Source organism: Adiantum capillus-veneris, chromosome 6, assembly GCF_014529385.1.
Source record: "Adiantum capillus-veneris isolate H3 chromosome 6, ASM1452938v2, whole genome shotgun sequence".
Lineage (NCBI taxonomy): Eukaryota > Viridiplantae > Streptophyta > Polypodiopsida > Polypodiales > Pteridaceae > Adiantum > Adiantum capillus-veneris.
The window spans coordinates 70,033,929-70,058,643 of record NC_140936.1 but is presented as its reverse complement, the minus strand read 5'-3'; the positions used below and the strand labels follow the sequence as shown (position 1 = coordinate 70,058,643).

The following is a 24,715-nucleotide window of genomic DNA, read 5'->3' as shown; positions in this document are numbered from 1 at the left end:
TGGGATCTACTGCAACGAAGAGAGAGTGCAAAATGCAAGGTAAACTTGATTGTGAGGTTTAAAGGGGCGTGTTTGGTGTCTTGGTTTACTTTTGCTTGTAGAGGTTTACTTTACGAGTTTTTGTTTAGGCATTGGGGACTCAAAAAGGCACGTGCCCAGGTGGATCCAACACAAATTTCACGGTCGAATTCCCGAGGAAATCGACCACGTGGACATTTTGTTTGACGTCCAATCTCCTCGAGATCTGTGCGCTCAATTCTCCATTGTCGATCCCATGTGGGGGCTTCCTTGCCCTTTAGGAACAAATTAAATGTTGGAAGTGGCCACGTGCGAACTTCGAAGGGGGCAAGGAACATGCACACAACCATAGCGGCACAAAATCACTTCTTCCCTGAGTTCCCACGTGCGTGGAGGGCTTCCGGCTCTTCCACATACTCTCCCAGTCTATGAGGCATCTTGACTATTGGATCTTGCAGACAACCTATGCTTATCTTCCTCATCAATCTGCGCAGAAAGGTATGCATCTTTATCCACACGCACAAAGATATGCATTCTCTTTACTTTGTTGTTCTCCTTTATGCACCGACATCTGTCCGCAGTTCTGTAATGGCAGAAGCTAAGCGTCGAGTAAAATGCTGGGTTGAGACAAGCTACTCGGCAGCTCCGCTCTCCCTCTACACAAGGGATGGACGCAATAGATGAAGAACGCTTTCTCAACCAATTAACGCAATCCTGTGGTGTAGCAGCAGGTTGAATTGGCACAGCCTGTGATTGGGGCGGAAGAGCAAAGCGGCAATCTGAGAGTCCCAAGAGGGGGAAAGGGGGGGGTGGTTTGTGCCTCCGTGGCAATCCCAGCCTTACTGTTTGTTTCATGATTTGTACATGAGTGTGTTACTTCGTCAATGCGTGCATGTGTGCTTATATGCGTGTGCCTGCGCGTGCGTGGGTGCACCTGTGTGCTTATATGCGTGTGCCTGTGTGTGCGCGGGTGCACCTGTGTTTGGAATAGTATGCCCCTTCTCAAGACTCCAAGGCATGGTGCAAGGTCCAATGTTCAAGGACTTGAGATACTCTTTTGGTTTATTGTAAATTAGAGATTGTTTAGGTTCGTAGAACTTCATTAGCTTTACAAACAAAAGAGCGGAGCACTTAAACATGTCATTTTTGAAGTGTCTAGAGTTAGAATGCTCAGAATTGTTCGTGGCATTAATCTATTCACGATTAGGACATATTGATTAAAACAAGATTTGATCTTCTGGCAACCTTTTGTCAAAGTTGACGATGCGGAAGCATGTAGACCAAGGTGAGAAGACGAGAGAGAGAGAGAGAGAGAGAGAGAGAGAGAGAGAGAGAGAGAGATGCATTGAACCAATCAACCAAGGCAATGAGATAATAGATAATTATACAATGGGGGTGTCAATTGGGCGCATGCCACCATTTGAAGACACTCCTTTCATCTCCCAGACTTTGACAAATAAGTGAAATAAATCCCTAAAAGCCAAAATAAATACTGAGTTCACATTGGGCAGTTCACTTGAGATGCCTAAACTTTAACACCCTCTCTGCAGCTCATAGCGGACATCAATAGTGAAACCAAGTCGATGAAGAAGCTACCATGGACACCCAAATAGCTGTACACTCCACTGGATACACTTCGGTGTTGCTCTCCTCAACTTTGTACCTGAAAGTAATACCATCTTGAGCATCGGTTGCCTCTGTAGAAAATTTGAATTGTAGACAAGACTACGTCCAATAATCCCCATTCGTGAACTGTAAACATATCACGTTCAAAAAATAACTGTGAACATACAACTCTGGAACACATCTTGTCCATGATCCGACCAACAACAATGAATTGGTGCGCCCATCCATAGTGTCTTTGATACGCTTGATTGGTTTCCTGCCAGATGCATGTGCCATAGTTACTCGGAACGGGGAACGACGAACGACAACATGCATGAAATGATATTCTGTGTTTCGGATACTCACGTTTGAAACACAGAACGGGGATCCGGAACGGGAAATTGGGATGGGAACGGGGAACACGGACCTGAAAATCGCCATTCCTTGTAACTATGGCATGTGCCTTGAACTTCGACCTACGGGCCCAAACGCCAATAACTTGAACTCCTACACAAGGGTTCAAATTATAACATAGGGAGCACTGTCTTCCCCTCTCTGCCACTCACAAGCCTCTCTCTGGTTGATGCTAGTGGTGACACCGATCTACATGTGACTAGAAGGCGAGAGTCCATGCCAGTGTGGTTGTCACCACACCAGTAGGCTCCCTGCTATCCTTCCCTGAGTCATTGTCACTGCTGTCCTCTTGTTGCTTGCTTTTACCCTTGTTCTTTGCAGAATCTTTGTCTTTGCCTTTGGATTTGCAATCCTTGGACAAATAACCTCACTTTTTGCACTTGAAACAACGGTACTTTGTCCTTTTTTTGGAGTCCGAAGCAGCATGTGCCTCGCCATGTGTGTCCATTGTCTCAGAAATCTAAATTTTGCCTTGAGTAACCAACACGCTTCCTTCTCAATGTTTTTATGATCGTCAAATTCCAACTTTTCCTTCGTGACTTATAGCCATAGGGTTCTAGCCAGCATTTCATACTCTGTAGGCAACTTCGTAAGGACCAAAGCAGCTAACTGGGTACTGGTAAGTGTACTCTTCATAGTTGCCAATTGATCATGCACAACTTTAATCTTCATTAGGAATGATTGCATGGAACTTCCTCAGGGGTATAATGGATTTCAAACAACTGTCTAAGAAGGGTGACTGCTGGCATTGTGGAATCACGATCAAACATTCCGACAAGCTTGAGCCACATTTTGCTGGTAGTCTTCAAGGTTTGAATGGCTGGAGATAAGTCCTTCGTAAGAGATTCTGCGATGGCCGACATCCCCTTCGCATTGGACGCATCCCAATCGACACACAATTTGGTGTGCTCGTCATCTTGAAGGCGGGTGTACTTGTTGTGGGGGTCCCTCGTGGGACGAGGCTCCGATCCGTCGACAATATCCCATAACCCTTTCCGAGTAAACCAAAGCTGCATAATCAAGTTCCAATGAGCGTAGTTGTTGCCATTCAGTTTGTCACTGGCGCTTGAGCAAGGGGGAGCTATATTGAATCACCCGAACCGAACTTGCCGCACCGAACCCGCACCCGAACCGAACTCGCGGCACCAAACTCGCACTTGCCGCACGCGATGATTCCTTGCCGATCAGTGGCTTAGAAGTGCTCCGAGCCGCCTCTAGCAATGGGACACACAACGTTTTAAAATGTTGTCTCAAAGTGGGATAGCGGGCCGTCGAATGAGGAAGGCAAAAAAAAACGACGCCAAGTGGTGGGCTGCCGGGCACGCATTTCAAAACGCTATCGGCACTGAGTGTTGCCTGAGGAATGCAAAGAAAAAAACGTCGAGTGGTGGCTGTCGGACACGCGTTTCAAAACGCTGTCCACGCCGGGTTGTGGGAGCGCCGCATGGGGTCCAGGGACTAGCAAGACAGACAATGTTTTAGAACGCGTTGTCTCTGTGTGGGGGACTCCGCCTTGCTGGAAGCCACTCCGCCTTGCTGGAAGCCAGCGTTTAATGGTAAGCAAGGCAATGGGCAGTTTCTGCTAGCGTCTTCTCTCCTCCTTTGACCGCTCCTTCACCAAGGCTATCGATGGCTAAGCTTGAAGCTCTGATACTATGTCAAAGTCGACGATGCGGAAGCGTGGAGAGAGAGAGAGAGAGAGAGAGAGAGAGAGAGAGAGAGAGAGAGAGAGAGAGAGAGAGAGAGAGAGAGAGAGAGAGAGAGATGCACTGAATTAATCAACCGAGGCAATGAGATAACAAGTAAATATACAATGGGGGCTGAGGGTTTCTTATATAGAAATCCTAGTAAATTGCCCTACCCAGACTTTGACAAATAAGTGAAATAAATCCCTAAAAGCCAAAATAAGTACTGGGTTCACATTGGGCAGTTCACTTGAGATGCCTAAACTTTAACACCTTTGGTATGTACTAGGTACAAGGACCGTGCAATCAAGCACCATGTGGGTGATTTCAAAGGCCAGATAGGGCATTGTGATTAGGTGATAGCGTGGATGGTGGATGTGCACTATTGCTGTCGTGTTATGTGGGTATGTTAAAAGAACTTCTTATTGAGTACATGTGGTCCTTGAAAACCTAGAAGCAGGATCTTCGGAGTCAACTGCATGCTGAAGTTTGGGACGCACACTGTAGTGGAGAAAATATTTCCTCCAATTCATACTGCTAAATAGTCTTCAATGTGCTTCTTTATTGTAAGGTGCAGCGGAATGAATGTTTGAACTTTGCTCAAGATGAGTGCTCCGAACTGTGCTCAAGGTTCCTTTTTGTTCTTATGGAAGGGAGAGCCTTCCGTTCTTAATGAGAGAGTGCAATGATCAGAAACAAAGTGAATGGACACTGTGGTGCAAGTGTATGAGACTGAGAGATAGAGAAGAGAATACGACACCAGAGACGTAAAACCCTCCTCCGAAGGCCCCACTCTTGTTGGCGAGAGTGGTCTACTATTGATTGCACAAACTGGTACAAACTGATTGCATGTGACTGATGCAGTCTAGGCTAGATTGATGATGACCACGGGGATGGCGAGACCGAATTAAGGGTTGAAAACTGACGCTTTCTATCTGTTGTCCAAAAACGCTGATAGGCTGAATTCTGCTAGCTGAAATCTGCTCCTAAAAACGCTGGTATGGCTGGTTCTTCATTGCTATATTTCTGCTCCTAAAAACACTGATATGACTGGTCTTCATTGCTGAAATTGGTTGGTCTTTATTTGCTGAAAATCTGTTGGTCTTTATCTGTTGAAAATCGCCATGCAAGGTGGGCGATCTGTGGTTTTGGAAAACGCTACAAATGAGATGGTCTGGCTATGGTTCTATGATGCAAAACGTTAGTGCTGAGGTCTTCTTGGCGATGGGTATCTGCTAAGGAAAACGCCAAGGCTGATGTTGATGAAAAACGCTAGGGCTAGGGGAGTCTTCTGCTTGGAGGGAAAACGCCACCAAGGGAGGTTCTTGCTAAGAAGTTACCTGTTGAGCATTGGTGCTCCTGCTGCCTCTTCTGCCAATTAGTGCTAGTCTAGGTTTGCTTATATACAAACTTACTCAATTTGCCCTACCTACTTTCCAACAAAAGTCACTTAAAAATAATAAATGAAAAATGTCAAAAATAGGGAAAATAGGCTAAATGCACTGGAAAATTCCCCTAAAGGATTCTGATGGGAATGCTTATGATTATGCTGTGTGCAACCAGAAGATATGCATCTACATCAAGTGTCTGGACATGCATGGTCTGCGAACAGACTCACAAAAGTTCCAGATCACTTCTAATCTAGACTGACTGGACTGACTGAACCCTTGTCGTGTTGTAGCTTGTCCACGAACACATAGGGTTGGATGTGTCACGTGACATCCCCTCCTTTTCAAAGTGAGGTACTGGTACCGAACTGTATGGCGTCGAGGGAGATCGTCGGAATTCTGGAAGGGACTCTTCGCTCGCCCACTTTGATGTGTGGGTCGTGCGGTACTTGAACTTCGCTTCTTTGGGTCGTGTCGAAAGGAGTCTTCTGTGGCTCCTTAAATGCTTCAACTTCGTGTAGAGGCATGCTTCTTTCTTCTTCAAGAATCTCCATGGCTGAAAATTCCTGAAACCATTTCCAACACAAAAACATGAACGTACCTATTCCTTGTAAAGTGACTGGAAAAAATCTCGTCTTCCTTAAGGATTGTGCATGCAATGTAGATGGACAAATAGATGGAGTGCAAAACCGTTTACCACACACACGCAAACAATGAGATCGAATCTCGTCTTTCTGATCTAAATCAATCGACTGTGGCAATTCACAACGGAAATGCCCATGCTTGGTGCTCATACTTTCATGTGCTCTTTCTACAAATGTGTCATGCCAAGGAAGAGACATGGAATGTGACTTCCTTACATGCATACTTTTCAGCTTTTCATGAAAAATCCGCATACATTCGTGCTCATTCATAAGTGAAATGTGCTCAACGTACAATATGTCATGCCTAGTAAAAGGGATCACATAAAGATGCTGACGAAAATACAGGAAACGATTGCGAATGAATCGCTCGAACAATGCATGCGTACTAATCATGCGTTCTTTGGACCTAGGCTCGAGAGCCAAGATCAGCTCTTCGTGATTGATCGAATATGCAATGAGGCTAGTTTCGCTAGAAAAAGTATCCACTAACTCATCCTTCTTGTGAAGGATCACATCTTCTTCATGCAAATCATCATGCTTGTGAGAAATCACATCTTGATCATGCAAATCATCATGCTTGTGATTGTCATCCAAATCATCATGCAAATCATTGGCATTCAAATCATCATGCTCATCATTATCATGCTTATTATCATGCAAATCATGTGTGTTATGCTTGGGAGAAGAAGAGACTGAGAGTCTCCTTCTCCTGAATCCGTTCAATCTTCGCCTGCACATTAGCAATGAGAGAGGGAAAATGAACAACTTTCTCTCCACGAATGACAATGGGAGAGTCACTTTTGGCATTAAAAGTGAACGTATGCTCAATCAATGAGAGGGTTATGCTCACAAAACCATCGAATGCCCAAAATCATATCACATCCTAAGAGAAGAGATACAAAAAAATTTCTACGGAAAGCAGCTTGTTGAACTGTAAACAACACATCAAGGCACTCTTTTGTGATAAGAGAGTCCATACCGGGAGCGAAGCCAGAGACCTTGAGAGGAGATTTCTAACTAACCTGTAGGCGGGCTCTCTCAACAAGAGAGGGACTGATCACATCATGCATACTACTTGGGTCAAACAATATGACAGCGCTGCCCCGTCATATGACCATAACATTTAATGAGAGACTCATCAATGGGAGGGTCAGGAGAAACTTGGGGCACACTCGTGTTATCATTAATTGCATTGACAGAGGAAGTGGATCCTGTGGATTCTTTAGATTCATTCGATTCAAGCTTAGGACATGTTCTTTTTATGTGACCCTTAATGTGACAATGAAAACAACGACCTTCCTTAGAATAAGTGCTTTGCTCTTCCGACGTGATGTATCTTCCTGAAATTCCTTGTGCTACCTTTTCATCTGGAGTAAGCTTAGGTTTAGCAATTGTGTTAGCCTAGTTGTTGAGAGATTTAGGGTGGATATACATGTGAAGCATTCATACTTGTGTGTGTGTGTGTGTGTGTGTAGATGAGAGAGAAACACTCTAGACAAAAGGAAAGCAACCTTATATTACTAGAGCAAAAAGACTTGTTACAACCATGAGAAGAGAGCCTCTTATGTAGGCTTCAAAGGTGAGTTTCTAGAGAATTCTAGGGATCACTCCCGCATGGCTAGGTAGGCAGAGAGCTAGTGTTTAACTCACAAATGTCCCCTTAAACACATGCGTCTACCAACTGAAGTTCACAAAGAAAACAGGATGTGGTACATAACGGTTCTCATATGAATTCAACATTATGTCCAACATTACAAACATATGGGGTTCATCACTTTATGAACATTGATGATTCTCATAAGGATTCAACATCATGTGATAAGCGGTTCACACTTAGAAGTACTACAAGTTAACAAGGATTCAACAAAGAGGTAAGGTAGCATATCCCCATCACAGAATGTCATCACCACTATTATAGTAGTACAGATTTTTGCCTTTAGTTGGGCTGCCCTTAACATGGTTTTTATTAGAAAAGGAAGTGCTAGAAGCGGAAGAGGAAGCACGAGGAGAAGTGGTGAAATGTATGCCTTCATTGGTGTTGTCGTCGTCGTCATTGCCATTGTGATTTTCATCACTATCATCATCATCACTACGTGTGTAGTGAACGTGTCGTCCTTTGGAGAGAGAGCCGCCATTGTCGCCGTTGCCGCCTTTAGGGCAAAATTGGGGTGGATGGCCAACTTTATCGCACTTAACACACTTTTTGACTTTGAAACAATTTTGGGAAGAGTGGTTGGTTTTCCCACAATGTTTACATGCTCTCTTTGAATTAGAGACATATAATGCTTGAGATATGGGTGCCTCTTTAGTGTGTGTGTGCTTGTTTTCCTCCTCTTGGATAGAGTGGATGATACTCTCAAGAAAGGGAACTGGTTCTTTTTCCTTAAGCTTGGTGACTATGTGCTCATATGTAATAGGTAAGGATTTAAGAAGAATAGTTATTTTATCATCCTCATCTATGTTGCATTGAATATAAGCTAATTGGGTGCAAATACTCTTAAACCTATTGACAACACTTGATAGTGTTTCATTGTCATGCATAATGAGTGAATAGAGTTGCATTTTAAGAGAGATCTTAGAATGCTGACCCTTTGCCCCAAAAGTTCTTTCTAGTGAATCCCATGCAATTTTAGCGGAAGTGGCTTGATTCAAGTGATGCACTATCTCATCCGCTACACTAGTGAGTAGAATACCTAAGGCTTTCTCATCTTTTTGTGTAAATTCCCTTTGTTGTTATGCCGTTAGGTTTCCCCCCCCTTCGGTAGTAATCATATTCCATAGCCCTTTCTTCATCAAAAAGCCCTTGAGCTTGACTTGCCATGTATGGAAGCCAACTCCATTGAAGATTGAGACGTCATTGTTACCCATAATGTTAGATAATGTAAGCAAGGGGGTCCTATTTCGAGACTCTCGAAATGGTGTCTACCTTTTTACAAAAGCAATGTATGCGGTAATGAAGAATGAAGGCTCAAAACATGCACAAATAAGCTCCAAATGTTATCGAAGTGTGCCTTGAAGTATACCAATGTGTCGAAATGATTTGTAGAAGCTCTCCCTTGATGAACAAAGCTGAAAATGAGTGCAAAACAGAGAATTAATTCTCTGATTTGAAATTGAGTCCTTGTTGAAGCAAAACGGCCTTCGAAATGAGCTCTTTTCTTCCCGAAATCGACGTAGATGGTGGCCAAATTGAACGCCCTTGTAGCTCAAGCTTCGGAATAGCTTAAGGAAGCCTCGAACAATGATTTAGAGGGTTGAAAATGAGGTTTTAATTCTTTGTTTTGAAAGAGAAAATTAAAAACATGTATAAATAGACTAGTTTTGGTTGCATAAGCTAGCTAGTCTTGCCCTTTTGTCGTGTAGAGCTTGTAGAAGACTAATGGCGAGATTAAGAGTGGATTAATGATGATCCAATGAGGTTTAATGGGCTGTTAAAACAGAAAATGAAAAGTCTCTTATTAGAGAGAGAAACTAGAGAGAGAAAATGAGCGAGTCTAGAGCTAGTTTGCACCAAAAATGATGAGAAATGGTGGGAATGGTTAGGGGCTGTTTAGGAGAGCTTAGAAGCTTTCCATGGAAGCTTGGGAGAGCTGAGGAAGAAGGTGAAAGAGAATGAAGAGAAAACTTTTTCTCCTTCCCTTATTCTTGGGAAAGTGAGCCACCCACTTAGCCACTTGCCTCCCTTTGTTGACTTTTGGCCACATATTGCAAAAACGTTTTTGACAAGTGGGGGATGAGAGAGAGAGAGAAAAGTGCCTACCACACTTAGCTAAGAATGCACACACTACCTAAAAGTGAGCTAGTGGTCCATGAGGGTCTTTAATGCTCTGATACCAGTTGTTGGGAGATTTAGGGTGGATACACATGTGAAGCATTCATACTTGTGTGTGTGTATAGATGAGAGAGAAACACTCTAGACAAAAGGAAAGCAACCTTAGGCTTCAAAGGTGAGTTTCTAGAGAATTCTAGGGATCACTCCCGCATGGCTAGGTAGATAGAGAGCTAGTGTTTGTGGGAGTTAAACACTAGCTCTCTATCTACCTAGCCATGCGGGAGTGATCCCTAGAATTCTCTAGAAACTCACCTTTGAAGCCTACATAAGATGCTCTCTTCTCATGGTTGTAACAAGTCTTTTTGCTCTAGTAATATAAGGTTGCTTTCCTTTTGTCTAGAGTGTTTCTCTCTCATCTACAGACACACACACACAAGTATGAATGCTTCATATGTGTATCCACCTTAAATCTCTCAACAACTGGTATCAGAGCATTAAAGATCTTCATGGGCCACTAGCTCACTTTTAGGTAGTGTGTGTGCACTCTTAGCTAAGTGTGGTAACCACTTTTCTCTCTCTCTCTCTCTCATCCCCCACTTGTCAAAAACGTTTTTGCAAAAGGTGGCCAAAAGTCAACAAAGGGAGGCAAGTGGCTAAGTGGGTGGCTCACTTTCCCAAGAATAAGGGAAGGAGAAAAAGTTTAATCTTCATTCTCTTTCACCTTCTTCCTCAGCCCCCCCAAGCTTCCATGGAAAGCTTCTAAGCTCTCCTAAACAGCCCCTAATCATTTCCACCATTTCTCACCATTTTTGGTGCAAACTAGCTCTAGACTAGCTCATTTTCTCTCTCTAGTTTCTCTCTCTAATAAGAAGCTTTTCATTTTCTGTTTTAACAGCCCATTAAATCTCATTGAATCATCATTAATCCACTCTTAATCTCTTCATTAGTCTTCTACAAGCTCTACAGGACAAAAGGGCAAGACTAGCTAGCTTATGCAACCAAAACTAGTCTATTTATACATGTTTTTAATTTTCTGTTTCAAAACAGAGAATTAAAACCTCATTTTCAGCCCTCTAAATCATTGTTCGAGGCTTCCTTAAGCTAAGCTTGAGTTACAAGGGCGTTCAATTTGGGCACCATCTACGTCGATTTCGGGAAGAAAAGAGCTCATTTCGAAGGCCGTTTTGCTTCAACAAGGACTCAATTTCAAATCAGAGAATTAATTCTCTGTTTTGCACTCATTTTCAGCTTTGTTCATCAAGGGAGAGCTTCTACAAATCATTTCGACACATTGGTATACTTCAAGGCACACTTCGATAACATTTGGAGCTTATTTGTGCATGTTTTGAGTCTTCATTCTTCATTACCGCATACATTGCTTTTGTAAAAAGGTAGACACCATTTCGAGAGTCTCGAAATAGGACCCCCTTGCTTACATTATCTAACATTATGGGTAACAATGACGTCTCAATCTTCAATGGAGTTGGCTTCCATACATGGCAAGTCAAGCTCAAGGGCTATTTGATGAAGAAAGGGCTATGGAGTATGATTACTACCGAAGGGGGGGGAAACCTAACGGCATAACAACAAAGGGAATTTACACAAAAAGATGAGAAAGCCTTAGGTATTCTACTCACTAGTGTAGCGGATGAGATAGTGCATCACTTGAATCAAGCCACTTCCGCTAAAATTGCATGGGATTCACTAGAAAGAACTTTTGGGGCAAAGGGTGAGCATTCTAAGATCGCCCTTAAAATGCAACTCTATTCACTCATTATGCATGACAATGAAACACTATCAAGTGTTGTCAATAGGCTTAAGAGTATTTGCACCCAATTAGCTTATATTCAATGCAACATAGATGAGGATGATAAAATAGCTATTCTTCTTAAATCCTTACCTATTACATAGGAGTACATAGTCACCGTGCTTAAGGAAAAAGAACTAGTTCCCTCTCTTGAGAGTATCATCCACTCTCTCCAAGAGGAGGAAAACAAGCACACACACTAAAGAGGCACCCATAGAGAGCATGTAAACATTGTGGGAAAACCAACCACTCTTTCCAAAATTGTTTCAAAGTCAAAAAGTGTGGTAAAGTTGGGCATCCACCCCAATTTTGCCCTAAAGGCGACAACGGCGGCAACAATGGCGGCTCTCTCTCCAAAGGACGACACGTTCACTACACATAGTGATGATGATGATAGTGATGAAAATCACAATGGCAATGACGACGACAACACCACCAATGAAGGGATACATTTCACCACTTCTCCTCGCGCTTTCCTCTTCCGCTTCTAGCACTTCCTTTTCTAATAAAAATTGTGTTAAGGGCAGCCCAACTAAAGGCAAAAATGTGTACTACTATAATAGCGGTGATGACATTCTGTGATGAGGATATGCTACCTTACCTCTTTGTTGAATCCTTGTTAACTTGTATTACTTCTATTGCTTTATCTCCTGTGCGAGAGCAATCGCTACCGCCTTGTTGAGATCGATTCGATCGAAGACTTCTACATCAAACTTGATATATTCGTCTAACCCAAAAAAGAAAGCCTCTTTGCGCTAATCATCCGATTTGCGTAATTGAGTACCTAGCTGCAAAACACGGTTAGAAAAAGACATGACTGGCATACCATTTTGCTTGAGAGCGTGTCAATTGTCCTTCAATCGTGCAAGGTACGGAGGTGGCATAAATCGCGCCTTGAGCTTGTCTTGGAAATCAGCCCAATTGAAGGAAAGGGGTGTGAATTCGTTGGCTTCCTCTAGGTGCACGGCTAACTGTGCCTCTTGTCATGCGTGGTACCAAGTGATGGCATCACCGGCAAGGTACATAGCCACCGTCAAAACCTTGCTATTTCTTGTCTTCTTAGTTGTCGCAAAATAAACATTAAATTGATGCAACCAAGAATGAATAACCGTAGCATCCATCTCACCATCATACTTATTGAAAGTCAACTTCTTTGTGATTGGACTGTTGGAGTCCGATCCCGGCTAGCGCCACTTGAGGAACTACCAACATCTTTGGCTGGTTCAGATTTCGAGGCAAGAACTTGTCGAACCAATTCTTGAGTGCGGAGTTCTCTTTGAACCTCACGATCGGCCTCCAAGGCTGCTCGTCTTGCTTTGGCTTCCTCCTTTCTTTGTGCTTTTCTTTCTTTTCGTTCATCGCGCTCGCGTTCCAAGGCAATTCGAGTCGCTTCTTGTTGTATGGCAATTCTTTCGTTTCTTTCTTCGTGCTTGCATTCCATGGCTTCCTGTCGTTCTGCTTTTCTTTCTAGTTGTGCCATCACAACTCGATTCGTTTCTTCTTGTTGTGCCATCATCGACTTGACCATCGCCTCTATAGAATTTGGTACAACTCGTGGCGTAGATGGGGAATGGGGAGGGTCGAGAAAGCCTCTTGATTAGGAAAACTCTTCTTCGCCTCACTCATGCTCATCACCTGTATGCGAAGTATCCATTCCGCTTCGGGTGATGACCTTACGATCGGTCTCCAAGGCTGCTCGTCTTGCTTCGGCTTCCTCCTTTCTTTGTGCTTTTCTTTCTTTTCGTTCATCGCGCTCGCGTTCCAAGGCAATTCGAGTCGCTTCTTGTTGTATGGCAATTCTTTCGTTTCTTTCTTCGCGCTCGCATTCCATGGCTTCCTGTCGTTCTTCTTTTCTTTCTAGTTGTGCCATCGCAACTCGATTCGTTTCTTGTTGTTGTACCATCATCGACTTGACCATCGCATCCATAGAATTTGGTACAACTCGTGGCGTAGATGGGGAATGGGGAGGGTCGAGAAAGCCTCCTGATGGGGAAAACTCTTCTTCGCCTCTCTCATGCTCATCACCTGTATGCGAAGTATCCATTCCGCTTCGGGTGATGACCATGCACTATGATCTTTGGTTCTTAAATTCACGAGGAACTTGGGTTCTTGAGGGTCTTGGGTTCTTGGATTCTTGAGGGGCTTCAGGTTCTTGAGGTTTTCTTTCGCTTGCAATCTGTGTTTGAGAAGGATCTTCTCTTCACCCGAGTTCTTCTCTTTTCCGCGGGCGCACCCCTTGGTGGCCTTGCGCTTACACCAAGGTTGCTTTTTCCCACCTCACATCGATTGGCCGGCCGCCAAGTGCACGGTCCGCTCTCAATGAGTGAAAAGAGGCACAAGGGGAGGTTGGACAAGCCCTTCTTTCCGGGGATTCCTTTCACTCTTCAAAAACACGATTAGGAATCGACACGCCCAAGCGAACTTGGGTTCGTGCGACCGCAATAAGCAAAAAAAAATTCTTGTGATTCTTGTGGTTTTTTCCTTGAGTGATACAGAACACTGCCAAAGCTCTGATACCAATGTAAGGTGTAGCGGAATGAATGTTTGAACTTTGCTCAAGGTTCCTTTTTGTTCTTATGAAAGGGAGAGCCTTCCGTTCTTAATGAGTGTCCAAAAACGCTGATAGGCTGAATTCTGCTCCTAAAAACGTTGATATGGCTGGTTCTTCATTGCTGAATTTCTGCTCCTAAAAACGCTGATATGACTGGTCTTCATTGCTGAAATCGGTTGGTCTTTATCTGTTGAAAATCTGTTGGTCTTTATCTGCTGAAATTCGCCATGCAAGGTGGGCGATCTGTGGTTTTGGAAAACGCTACAGATGAAATGGTCTGGCTATGGTTCTATGATGCAAAACGCTTAGTGCTGAGGTCTTCTTGGCGATGGGTATCTGCTGAGAAAAATGCCAATGGTGATGTTGATGAAAAACGCTAGGGCTAGGGGAGTCTTCTGCTTGGAGGGAAAACGCCACCAAGGGAGGTTCTTGCTGAGAAGTTGCTTGTTGAGCATTGGTGCTCCTGCTGCCTCTTCTGCCAATTAGTGCTAGTCTAGGTTTGCTTATATACAAACTTACTCAATTTGCCCTACCTACTTCCAAACAAAAGTCACTTAAAAATAATAAGTGAAAAATGTCAAAAATAGGGAAAATAGGCTAAATGCACTGAAAAATTCCCCTGAAGGATTCTGATTGGAATGCTTATGATCATGCTGTGTGCAACCAAAGGATATGCATCTACACTAAGTGTCTGGACATGCACAGTCTGCGAACAGACTCACAAAAGTGCCAGATCACTTCTAATCTAGACTGACTGGACTGACTGAACCCTTGTGCTGTAGCTTGTCCACGGACACATAGGGTTGGATGTGTCACGTGCTGTAGCTTGTCCACGTACACATATGGTTTTGTGTTAACCTCCATAGTCTGAGTTTAGACTTTGTAATAGTTGAACTGGGACCCTCGCAAGTCATGCTTCTAGGCTTCAATTTTCACTTCTTTGTTTGACACTGGCTAGTGCAATTTGCGGTAATCTTTTTTTTTGTGATTAATTTTCTTTTTGGTGTCACATGTTTCGTAATTGCATCTTTTTTGTGTGCTTTTGCGATATCTTGGGATCACTCCAAGGGTGTGTGCTTCATGGCTAAACTCTACTTTAGCCATTCCGAGTGCAGACTGTGTTAATTTTTCCCAAAGTGATTGGCTAAGCATTGGTTTATGTGAGCTTAGTCGCACTTGAAGTATGTTTATTAATCAAGCCATTGCGCCTTGCTGGATTAGAATTTCTCTTTTATGAATTGTGTGGGGATGGCGTAGCTAAAGATTTCTCTAACGAACGATTGCATTCTTTGAATTGTCCCTATGTGGCCATTCAATCTCAAATTTTAATCACTGTAGCTGGGACTAATCTTGTTTTTTATTGGCATTCAAAAGCAAATTTTTTTTGCTATCAGTATTGTAACTTTTAAGAAAGGGTGTGTGTGGAGGTTATCTCAAAAGTTCGAAACTCGGTGGATTTGCTTTACAAGAGCCATTCTATAAATTATTCACATTGTCATGAGGAGTCACTTTTTGAATAATCCGTCATGGGTAAATTAACAAAGATTATAAGGGAAGCATCTTCTATTTCACACTTGCCTTTGACAACCTTAGCTTAGAGCATTTTCTACAAGCGGCAATAATATCTTGTATAAAACTTAAGTTTGTGACCGGCTTGCCAATTAAGGCCATAAACACTCGTGTATGCGTTCTCGGTCTACAGAAGTTGAGTGTGAACTACTCGAACCCATTGTTCCATTGGCGCTATCTGAATTCCCAAAGCAAAAAGGCGTACCACTTTAGAAAATCGATCGTTGCAATAGTGGCGAAATTTAGAGTAGCTATTTTGGAAGTAATCACCACTCTGAAATGGTAGAGGCATAGTTACAAGGAATGGCCATTTCGAGGTCTCCATTCCTCGTTGCCATTCCAACTTCTTGTTCTGAATCCTTGTCCGTGTTTCAAATGTAAGTATCTGTAACAAAGAATGGCATTTCAGTGCCCGTTGTTCCTCCTAGTCCCAATTTCCTGTTTTAGGTAACTATGGGCAGAGGCCTCAACATTTCTTTGTTAATAAATTGCAAGGTACTCCTTTCAGCACGATGTGTGGGTTATACTTACATCAGTCACGATGCTGGCTTGCAGAAGTCACGATACCTAACATGGCAACCACAATTTCGGTTCTAGTCTGTGTAGCAATAGGCTAGCTCAATAGCAACGCTCAAGGCACATTTATTGTAGCGTGAGCAACACTTACATACCATTTTAAGATGGATATGTGATGCAATCAGCTTACACAAATTAAATTTGATGTTTGTTAGGAGAAATTAGCCTAATTGATTGGTAGCACTTGCATTTGGCTATACTCTCATAGTCATCGTTTGGATAGCTCATTTCCCTCTCAAGAAAAATCCGCAGCATGTGAAGTTGTAGCAAAAATGGCGATCATTTTGTAGTGTGGTCGATGGCTGGGTAAAGAGATTGACGCTATTCTTTGATGCTATTCTCTGTGCAAGTAGCTAAAGACTAACATTTTTAAGTTGCAGTTATATACTCTACAATATCATAGCTAATATAATGGTCAAGTGTCAAGTGCAACGGAATTGAAATAAATGGTGACAAGATTTAAACTTTACACTTGCACTACTTCTTTCCTTGCTTGAATGCGTGGTACTTAGCACGGATGATGATTCCTTTTATATATATATATATATATATATTTACATCTTAGACATCAGGAAGGGCGCCTGCAGTATGTCCGGCCAATGTGAACCTGAACCACTGGTTATGAAGTCCTATAAATAGGTCTTGAGTCTCATTTGGGAGACATCTTGTGTGATCACCACACTTGGACTCTAGGCCCCCTTGGCAGCTCTACCCGCACACCTGAATTGGTGTGGGCTTGGTGGTATGGGACACCAGGCCTTATGGCAGAGGCTTGCCCGCTTGGCTATAGGCTCCCAGGCGACATCAGGAAAGGCGCCTGCAGTATGTCCGGCCAGTGTGAACCTGGCCCATTGGTTATGAAGTCCTATAAATAGAACTTGTGAGACATCTTGTGTGATCACCACACTTGGACTCTAGGGCCTAGCCCCCCTTGGTAGCTCTGCCCACACACCTGAATTGGTGTGGGCTTGGTGGTATGGGACACCGGGCCTTATGGCAGAGGCTTGCCAGCTTGGCTGTAGGCTCTTAGGCTCGGGGGCGAGCCCGTATTGGCTATATGGTTGGGAGGTGAGCCTGATCTCCCCTCGCTACGTGTTTCTAGGTGTGAGTTTGGCTTGTGTTGTGTTATGTGTGCAGGATGGATCCAATTAGAGAGAGAGAGAGAGAGAGAGAGAGAGAGAGAGAGAGAGAGAGAGAGAGAGAGAGAGAGGACACGTGATGGGGTCCCAACCAACCCTCTCAAGAGCCCCTCGCTTCATTGTTGATGTTGTATTTGCTTTTGATTTCGCAAATGGAATGTACACACATGCAAGACCTCAAATGCAGATTCTACTGACTCAAATGGGAAATGTGGCTGCGGTAACTCTTCAAAGTGAAGCACCTTTGGGGCTGATTTGATGCACCTTTGGCTCGTCTCGATGAGGGTTTGCTGATGGCCGCTGAGGGGTAGATCTGGGACTGATCTGCGCTCCCGATGTGAGAGGAGTAAAGGGAGATTGGTTGTGCAAAAATGCAGCAGATTTGACACGTTGTGCAGGCTGAAAACATAGCTGTTAATGGAGCAAATGATGGACAGCGATGGGAGAGCTAGATGCGGTGAGGGAATGGCCGAAAAGAGGCTCGATGGGTTGCTAAGGTGTGGGCTGCAGAAGGGTGATTAGTGTCGGTGGATCCGAGACATTCGTAGTGAGGGAAAGGGTTGAAAATTGAAGACGATGGGTTGCTGGTTGTTTTGGCTCACAATTTAGAGCAAAAACGCAAGGGTTTGCAGTAGGCAAAAATGCTGGCTTTGTTGATGGCTCTCCACCAATGTCACGTGACACATCCAACCCTATGTGTCCATGGACAAGCTACAGCACGACAAGGGTTCAATCAGTCCAGTCAGTCTAGATTAGAAGTGATCTGGCACTTTTGTGAGTCTGTTCGCAGACGGTGCATGCCCAAACACTTAGTGTAGATGCATATCCTCTGGTTGCGCACAGCTTCAGGGGAATCTTCCAATGAATTTAGCCTAATTTCCCTATTTTTGACATTTTTCACTTATTAATTTAAGTGACTTTTGTTGGAAAGTAGGTAGGGCAATTTTGCTAAGTTTGTATATAAGCAAACCTAAACTAGCACTAATTGGCAGAAGAGGCAGCACTAATTTTGCTAAGTTTGTATATAAGCAAACCTAGACTAGCACTAATTGGCAGAAGAGGCAGCAAGAGCACCAGTGCTCAATAGGCAACTTCTCAGCAAGAACCCTTGGTGGCGGTTTTCCCTCCGAGCAAAGACTCCCTCTCAAGCAAGACCTTCCGTTGCTGGCGTTTTGCATCAGATGCTCATCGCCATCATCAACCTCTGCATAGCGTTTTCAGCAGGGATCAATCGCCACAATTCCACCCCTTTTTGGCTAGCGTCTTCCATCAGTAGGATTCCATCGCCAAAGGACTGCAGTACGTAGCGTTTTCTGTCAGCAAATCAGCGTTTTTCCTTAGCCATTTCAGCCCCAACACAATAGCAGATTTTCAGCCATAAAGACCAGCAAAGGCAGTGTTTTCTCTTGCGTTTTCAGCCACAACAGAATTCAGCCTATCAGCGTTTTTGGACAGCAGATAGGAAGCGTTAGATTTCAGCCATTTGAGTCTTTGGACAGCAGGACAAAGGCTTCAATTTTCAGCCCTTAGATCGGTCTCGCCATCCCTGTCGCCGTCATTGATCTAGCCTAGACTTGCATCAGTCACATGCATTCAGTTTGTATCAGATTGTGCAATCAATAGTAGACCACTCTCGCCGACGAGAGTGGGGCCTTCGGAGGAGGGTTTTACCACGTCTCTGGTGTCGTATTTTTCTTCTCTCTCTATCTCTCAGTCTCATACACTTCCATTCAGTGTCCATTCACTTTGTTTATGATCATTGCACTCTCTCATTAAGAACGGAAGGCCCTCCCAACCTTGAGCACAGTTCGGAGCACCTCATCTTGAGCAAAGTTCAAACATTCATTCCGCTGCACCTTACATTGGTATCAGAGCTTTGGCAGTGTTCTGTATCACTCAAGGAAAGAACCACATGAATTTTTTTTGCTTGTTGCGGTCGCACAAACCCAAGACTTCTTGGGCGTATCGATTCCTAATCGTGTTTTTGAAGAGTGACAGGAAACCCAAGAAAGAAGGGCTTGTCCAACCTCCCCTTGTGCCTCTTTTCACTCATTGAGAGCGGACCGTGCACTTAGCGGCCGACCAATCGACGTGAGGTGGGAAAAAGCAACCTTGGCGTGAGCGCAATGCCGCCAAGGGGTGCGCCCGCGGAAAAGAGCAGAACTCGGGTGAAGAGAAGATCCTTCTCTAACACAGATTGCAAGCGAAAGAAGAACCTCAAGAACCCAAGAACCTCAAGACCCCCAAGAACCTCAAGACCCTCAAGAACCCAAGACCCACACGAACCCAAGTTCCTCACGGACCTAAGAACCCAAGACTTCAGTGGATGGTCATCACTCGAAGCGGAATGGATACTTTGCTTGGAAGTGGTGAGCATAAGAGAGAGGCGAAGAAGAATTTTCCCCACCAGGAGGTTTTTCCGACCCTCCCCCTGTCCCATCTACGTCAAGGATTGCACTAATTCCTATGGAGGCTTTGGACCCCTCGTTGGCGAGAGAAGTCTATGCTATTGATTGCACAAATCTGGTACAAGATGTTGATGCAAGCTTGAGAGGCTATGATACAATATGTGGAGACGATGGTGACGACGATCGGGAATGCTATCTGTTGCTGTATATGCTGCTGCAAACGTTGAGTTTGGTTGCTGCAAAAACACTGATCTGAGGGGCTTCAAACGCTGATCTTTTGTGCTTTAGAAACGCTGTATCAGCAGGTTGAAATCGCTGTAGTGCTTGGCTGAAAACGCTGTGGACAGCGGCTGAAAATGCCAGGGAATCAATGCTAAAAACGCTGGCTTTGCTGTTGGAAAAACGCCAGGGCTCTTTGGGGTTGGTCTTGCTTGAGAGAGAGAGAGAGAGAGAGAGAGAGAGAGAGAGAGAGATGCCTGCTGCAAGGTTTCCTTGCCTGTGCACTTCCTGCTCTTCTGCCAGATAAGCCTAGCGCTAGGTTTGCTTTTATATTGCCTTGGCTCATTTGCCCTACCCAGTTCCCAACAAAAGTCACTTTAAAATAATAAGTGAAAAATGGCTGAAATAGAAAAAATAGGTTGAATGGATTGGAAAATACTCCTGATGGATTCTGATGGTAATGTTGATGATCATGGTGTGTGCAACCAGAGGATATGCATTTACTCTAAGCACCTGGGCATGCACGGTCTGCGAACAGACTCACAAAAGTGCCGGAACACTTGCTAAGCTAGGCTAATTGAACCCTTGTCCTGAAGTAGCTTGTCCACATGCACATAGGGTTAGATGTGCACGTGACATCCCCTCCTTTTTATAGTGAGGTACTGGTACCGAGCTACATGGCTTCCTTGTAGTCTTCCAACAACTCTGGATAATCTTTGAAAAAGTCTTCGTGGACCCATACTACTTTGTGGGTTCTACGATCTTTGAACTTCAAAAAGTACTCTCACTTGCTTCTTTGAACCATGGCGAAACCGATGCAACAACATTTGCTCCGGTTCCATGACTTTTGCTTCATCGACAATCTCCGGTTCTTCTTCTTCCGAAATGTCCGTTGGAGGTGTTCCTTGAAACACTTTCAACCAAGAAACATGTAAAACGTTGTGCATTGACCATGAGTTGGGCAATTGCAATTTCATTGAAACCTCATTTATCTTTTTAATGAAAGGAAATGGACCATACGTTCAAAAAGACAACTTGGGATACTTCTTTCCAACTTGCTTAAGGCGTTGTTTCATGATTCTTAAATACACGCAATCCCCTTTCTTGATCGAAACATCCTGACGATGCTTATTAGCCTGTCGTGAATAAGATTCTTGAGCCTTGCTTAGCCGAAGCTTTACACACTCAGAATTCTCATCCAATAACTGACTTTCAGCATTGGCATCAGGCATTTGACTGATCGAGCAAAGTCAAAAGTGACTGGAACGGACGGCCAAAAGCTGCCTCATACGGAGTTCAACCAATGGCAAAGGAAAAAGAGTCATTCAAAATAATGTGGACCAATGGGAGATAGAGCTCCCACTGAGATTGCTGATGATGCACATATGACTTTAAAACATCAAAAGCCAATTGATTGTAAATCTCTGTCTGACCATCTGACTGTGGATGAAAAGCTGATTAAAAATCGAACTTAGTGCCAAAATTTTCAAAGAGTGCGTGCCAAAAATTGAATGTGAACTTAACATCCCTATCTGAAACAATCGATTTTGGCAAACCACAGAGGGGGTACCAATGCTTTATGAACAACCGTGCTACATCTTGTGCAGTGACTGTGGCCTTACAAGGAATCAATATGCAAAACTTGCTGAAATGATCAACAATTGTCAAACATTGAGTGTTCCTTGAATGCAAACTAGGTGGAAGGTTAGTCACAAAATCCATGGAAATATCTTGAAAAGGTCCATTGGCAATAAGCAGCGGAAGCAAGAGACCTTGTTGCTTACCCTGAGGAGCTTTTACCTTTTGACATATAGTGCACTGTGTGACATAACGAAACACATATTTTCGCATTTTAGGCCAATAAAAGAATCTTTCTATTTTTTCCAAAGTGGTGTTCATTCACCTATGCCCACCCGTGAGAGAATCATGTGCATCATGCAATATGGTTGGCCTGAGAGAGGGCAACACACATAGACGTTCAAAACATCAATGCGTGCAAAGTTCTCTATGTGCAAACTATATGCTTGACATAAACAAAGAAAAGAACGCACATCATATGCAGTTTTGGGCAAATCCCAATTACGTACCTGTTCCACTTTTGCGGGGTCTAGCTTGACGCCTTCTGCAGAAATGATATAACCCAGATAAGTAACTTCAGTGAGAAAAAACGGGTTAGTACCCTTTCGACATCCTTTTCATGTTGCTCCCACGATGCAGAAAAAATGAGAATATCATTAAGAAAGATGAACACATATACACCAACCATATGGCCGAAACGGCCTACCATGAGACGATTAAATGTACCCACGGCACCTGTCAATCCAAAAGACATAACAACATACTCCCATTGCCCTCGCTCTATGCGAAAAGTGGTCTTGAAGATGTCGCCTTGTCCGTACCTGATGTTATCCACTCTTGAGGTCGACATTAGTGAAAACCTTTGCCCAATTGAGCCTATCAAGGATATACTCAATGCGAGGCATCGAAAACTTGTTCTTGATGGTCATCTTGTTCAATGCCCTATAATCAACACACAAACGAGACGAACCATCCTTCTTAAGGACAAACAAAATAGGAGCAGCAAAAGGACTTACACTCGGATGTATGAATCCTCGAGCCACCAACTCTGTGAGTTGCCACTCTAACTCTTCATCCCGTGTCTTGTTCAAATGGTAGGGAGTCTTACTGACAGGCTGTGCCCCTCCCATAAGCTCGATGGGATGGTCCTCCGGCCGCTCGGGTGGGAGACGGGGTGGAAGATCATCTTTCAAAAAGAGACGCTTAAACTTGGTAAACAAATGTCACATGACACATCCCAACCCTATGTGTCCGTGGACAAGCTACACCATAGCAGGGTTTCCGTCAAGTCCAGTCAAGTTAGATTAGAAGTGATCTGGCACTTTTGTGAGTCTATTCGTAGACCGTGCATGCCCAGTCACTCAGTGTAGATGCATATCCTCTGGTTGCACCTTGCATAAGCATAAGCATTTCCATCATATTCCATCAGAGTCAGTTTGGGGATTTTTCAGATGACTTTATCCCATTTTTTCCTATTTTTGACATTTTTCACTTATTTATTAAGTGACTTTTGTTGGGTACTCAGTAGGGCAAATTGGGTAAGTTAATATATAAGCAAACCCAAGTTAGCACAAATTGGCAGATGAGCAAAGAAAGACACAGCAGGCTTCCCCAAGCAATAGGTGTCCAACCCTCTCTCACCTTGGCGAGGCCACACTCCATCAGCCAGCGTTTTATCCACCGCTAGCACCTCCCCCCATCTGGCGTTTCCTCATCAAGCAACCATCGCCAGCAAAGCCTGAAGATCAGCGTTTTCATTAGCTACTAACGCCAGGGGAAAGCTCAACAGGTTCGGCGTTTTCTCTATCCATTGGCAGCAGTACCAAGCAACCACTAACGCTAGCATGCAATGCAAGTCATTGGTGGATTCAGCCCCAAAAACGCTGCCAGAATTCAGCCCCTTGAACCTGCAAGTAGATCAGCGTTTTAACCTCTGTTCAGCCCCTTCAAAACGCTGCAGAACATCAGCGTTTTCAGTCGGCAGCAGCCTATTCAAAAACGCAGCAGAAACCCTAAGAACCAGGGTTTTCTTTCAGCCTTAAAGCATCAGCAAAAACCAGGAAATTCCAGCCACGACATCAGCCCGAACAGTCACAGTTTCAGCCACGAAGCCGCCGCCGTCATCACCGTCGCCGTCATCAGCATAGTCCAATAGCATCAGTCCATTGCATTCGCATTGTACACTTTCGTGCAATCAAGTAGACCACTCTCACCGACGAGAGTGGGGCCTTCGGAGGAGGGTTTTACAACCTCTCGGTGTCGTAACTTTTCTCTCCTTCTCTCAGTCTCATTCACTTGCACGCACAAGATCCACTCACTTTGTTCGTGATCACAACACTCTCTATAAGACGAAAAGCTCTCTCTTTCCCTAAGAACTAAAAGGAACCTTGATCGCTGCTGTTGCACGCTCCCCCCTCCCCCCCCCCCCCCCCCCCCCTCCCTCTCACCCTTGCTGCCTCCAGCCCGCGCGCTACCCCCTCGCGCTGCCCCCATCGCCCTCGCGCTGTCTCCCTCGCCTAGCCCTGCCTGCCACCCTTGCCCTCTGCTGCTCGCTGCCCTCCCCCCTAGCTGCCCCCTAGCCCGTCCGCTGCCCCCCATTCCCTTGCCGCTTCTCCCCCCCCCCCCCCCCCCCGCAGCCTTTTAAACTTTTGCTCGCCGCTTTATCCGTCCCCCCATCCCCCCCCCCCTGTCCTCATCGCTCCCGAAGGTCTTCTGCACTTGGCTCTGCATCACTTCTTCTTCGGACAAGTGCTTGGCGTACTCGGTTGCAGATTTTCTTCACCACCCGCTTCTTCGACTCAGCAGTAGACACAGATGGAGGCTCCAGCTCCGCCACAGAGAGACTCGCCTGAAGCCCCCTCGCCCGACCCTGCTGAGCCCACCATTCGACTTGCTCTTTCGCCGACAGAGCAAGCGAGCCTTGCCGCAGAGGTAGAACGCTTGCAGGCGACTTCTGTCATCTGCAAGGTTCTCGGCACCCGTCCTAGTAGAGGAGAGCTGCGAGACCTTCTCCAGGCCCGCCTTCTCGCAGAGGTGGGCAAGATCTTGGATGTCCAGATTCTCGGACGGGGGTACTACCAGATTGAGTTCGAGACTTCCGAGATGGCCTCCAAGGTCATAGCTACGAGTCCACTGGCCATCCGAGCATCACGCGTCCACTTTCGACAGTGGCGACATGGTTTTGACCCGACTTCGGATGTGCTAGTAGAGGAGGCAGACATCCCCATCTCAGTCTGCTTTCCGGGTTTACGGAGGGAGTACCTTCCACTTCTCTCCAGGATTGGCTCCGCCATCGGGACTGTCCTGGAGACACCTCGTACGGCAGCATCTGTGGCTGCCAAG

At 44.6% G+C, this 24,715-nt stretch overlaps 1 protein-coding gene and 1 long non-coding RNA gene across 4 annotated transcripts in view; one reads left to right on the top strand and one right to left on the bottom strand.

Moving 5' to 3' along the window:
- Nucleotides 1-300: 300 nt before the first annotated feature.
- LOC147455666 (uncharacterized) lies at nt 301-1,115 on the top strand. Its single transcript, XR_015188406.1, has 2 exons — nt 301-516; nt 600-1,115. It is a non-coding gene; the product is annotated as an uncharacterized LOC147455666 (long non-coding RNA).
- A 260-nt stretch (nt 1,116-1,375) lies between these two features.
- Nucleotides 1,376-24,715, bottom strand: part of LOC147455665 (uncharacterized) — a 43,662-nt gene continuing 20,322 nt past the window's right edge. For 2 of the 3 annotated variants that reach the window (XM_086514404.1, XM_086514405.1), the window contains exons 3-4: nt 21,883-21,917; nt 1,376-1,681 (exon numbers count right to left, since the gene is read on the bottom strand). In XM_086514404.1, the coding sequence (XP_086370530.1) occupies nt 1,611-1,681; nt 21,883-21,917 (106 nt within the window). In that variant the 3' untranslated portion in view covers nt 1,376-1,610. The remainder of the gene's footprint in view (nt 1,682-21,882; nt 21,918-24,715) is intronic. The other variant, XR_015188404.1, reaches the window with a different exon arrangement.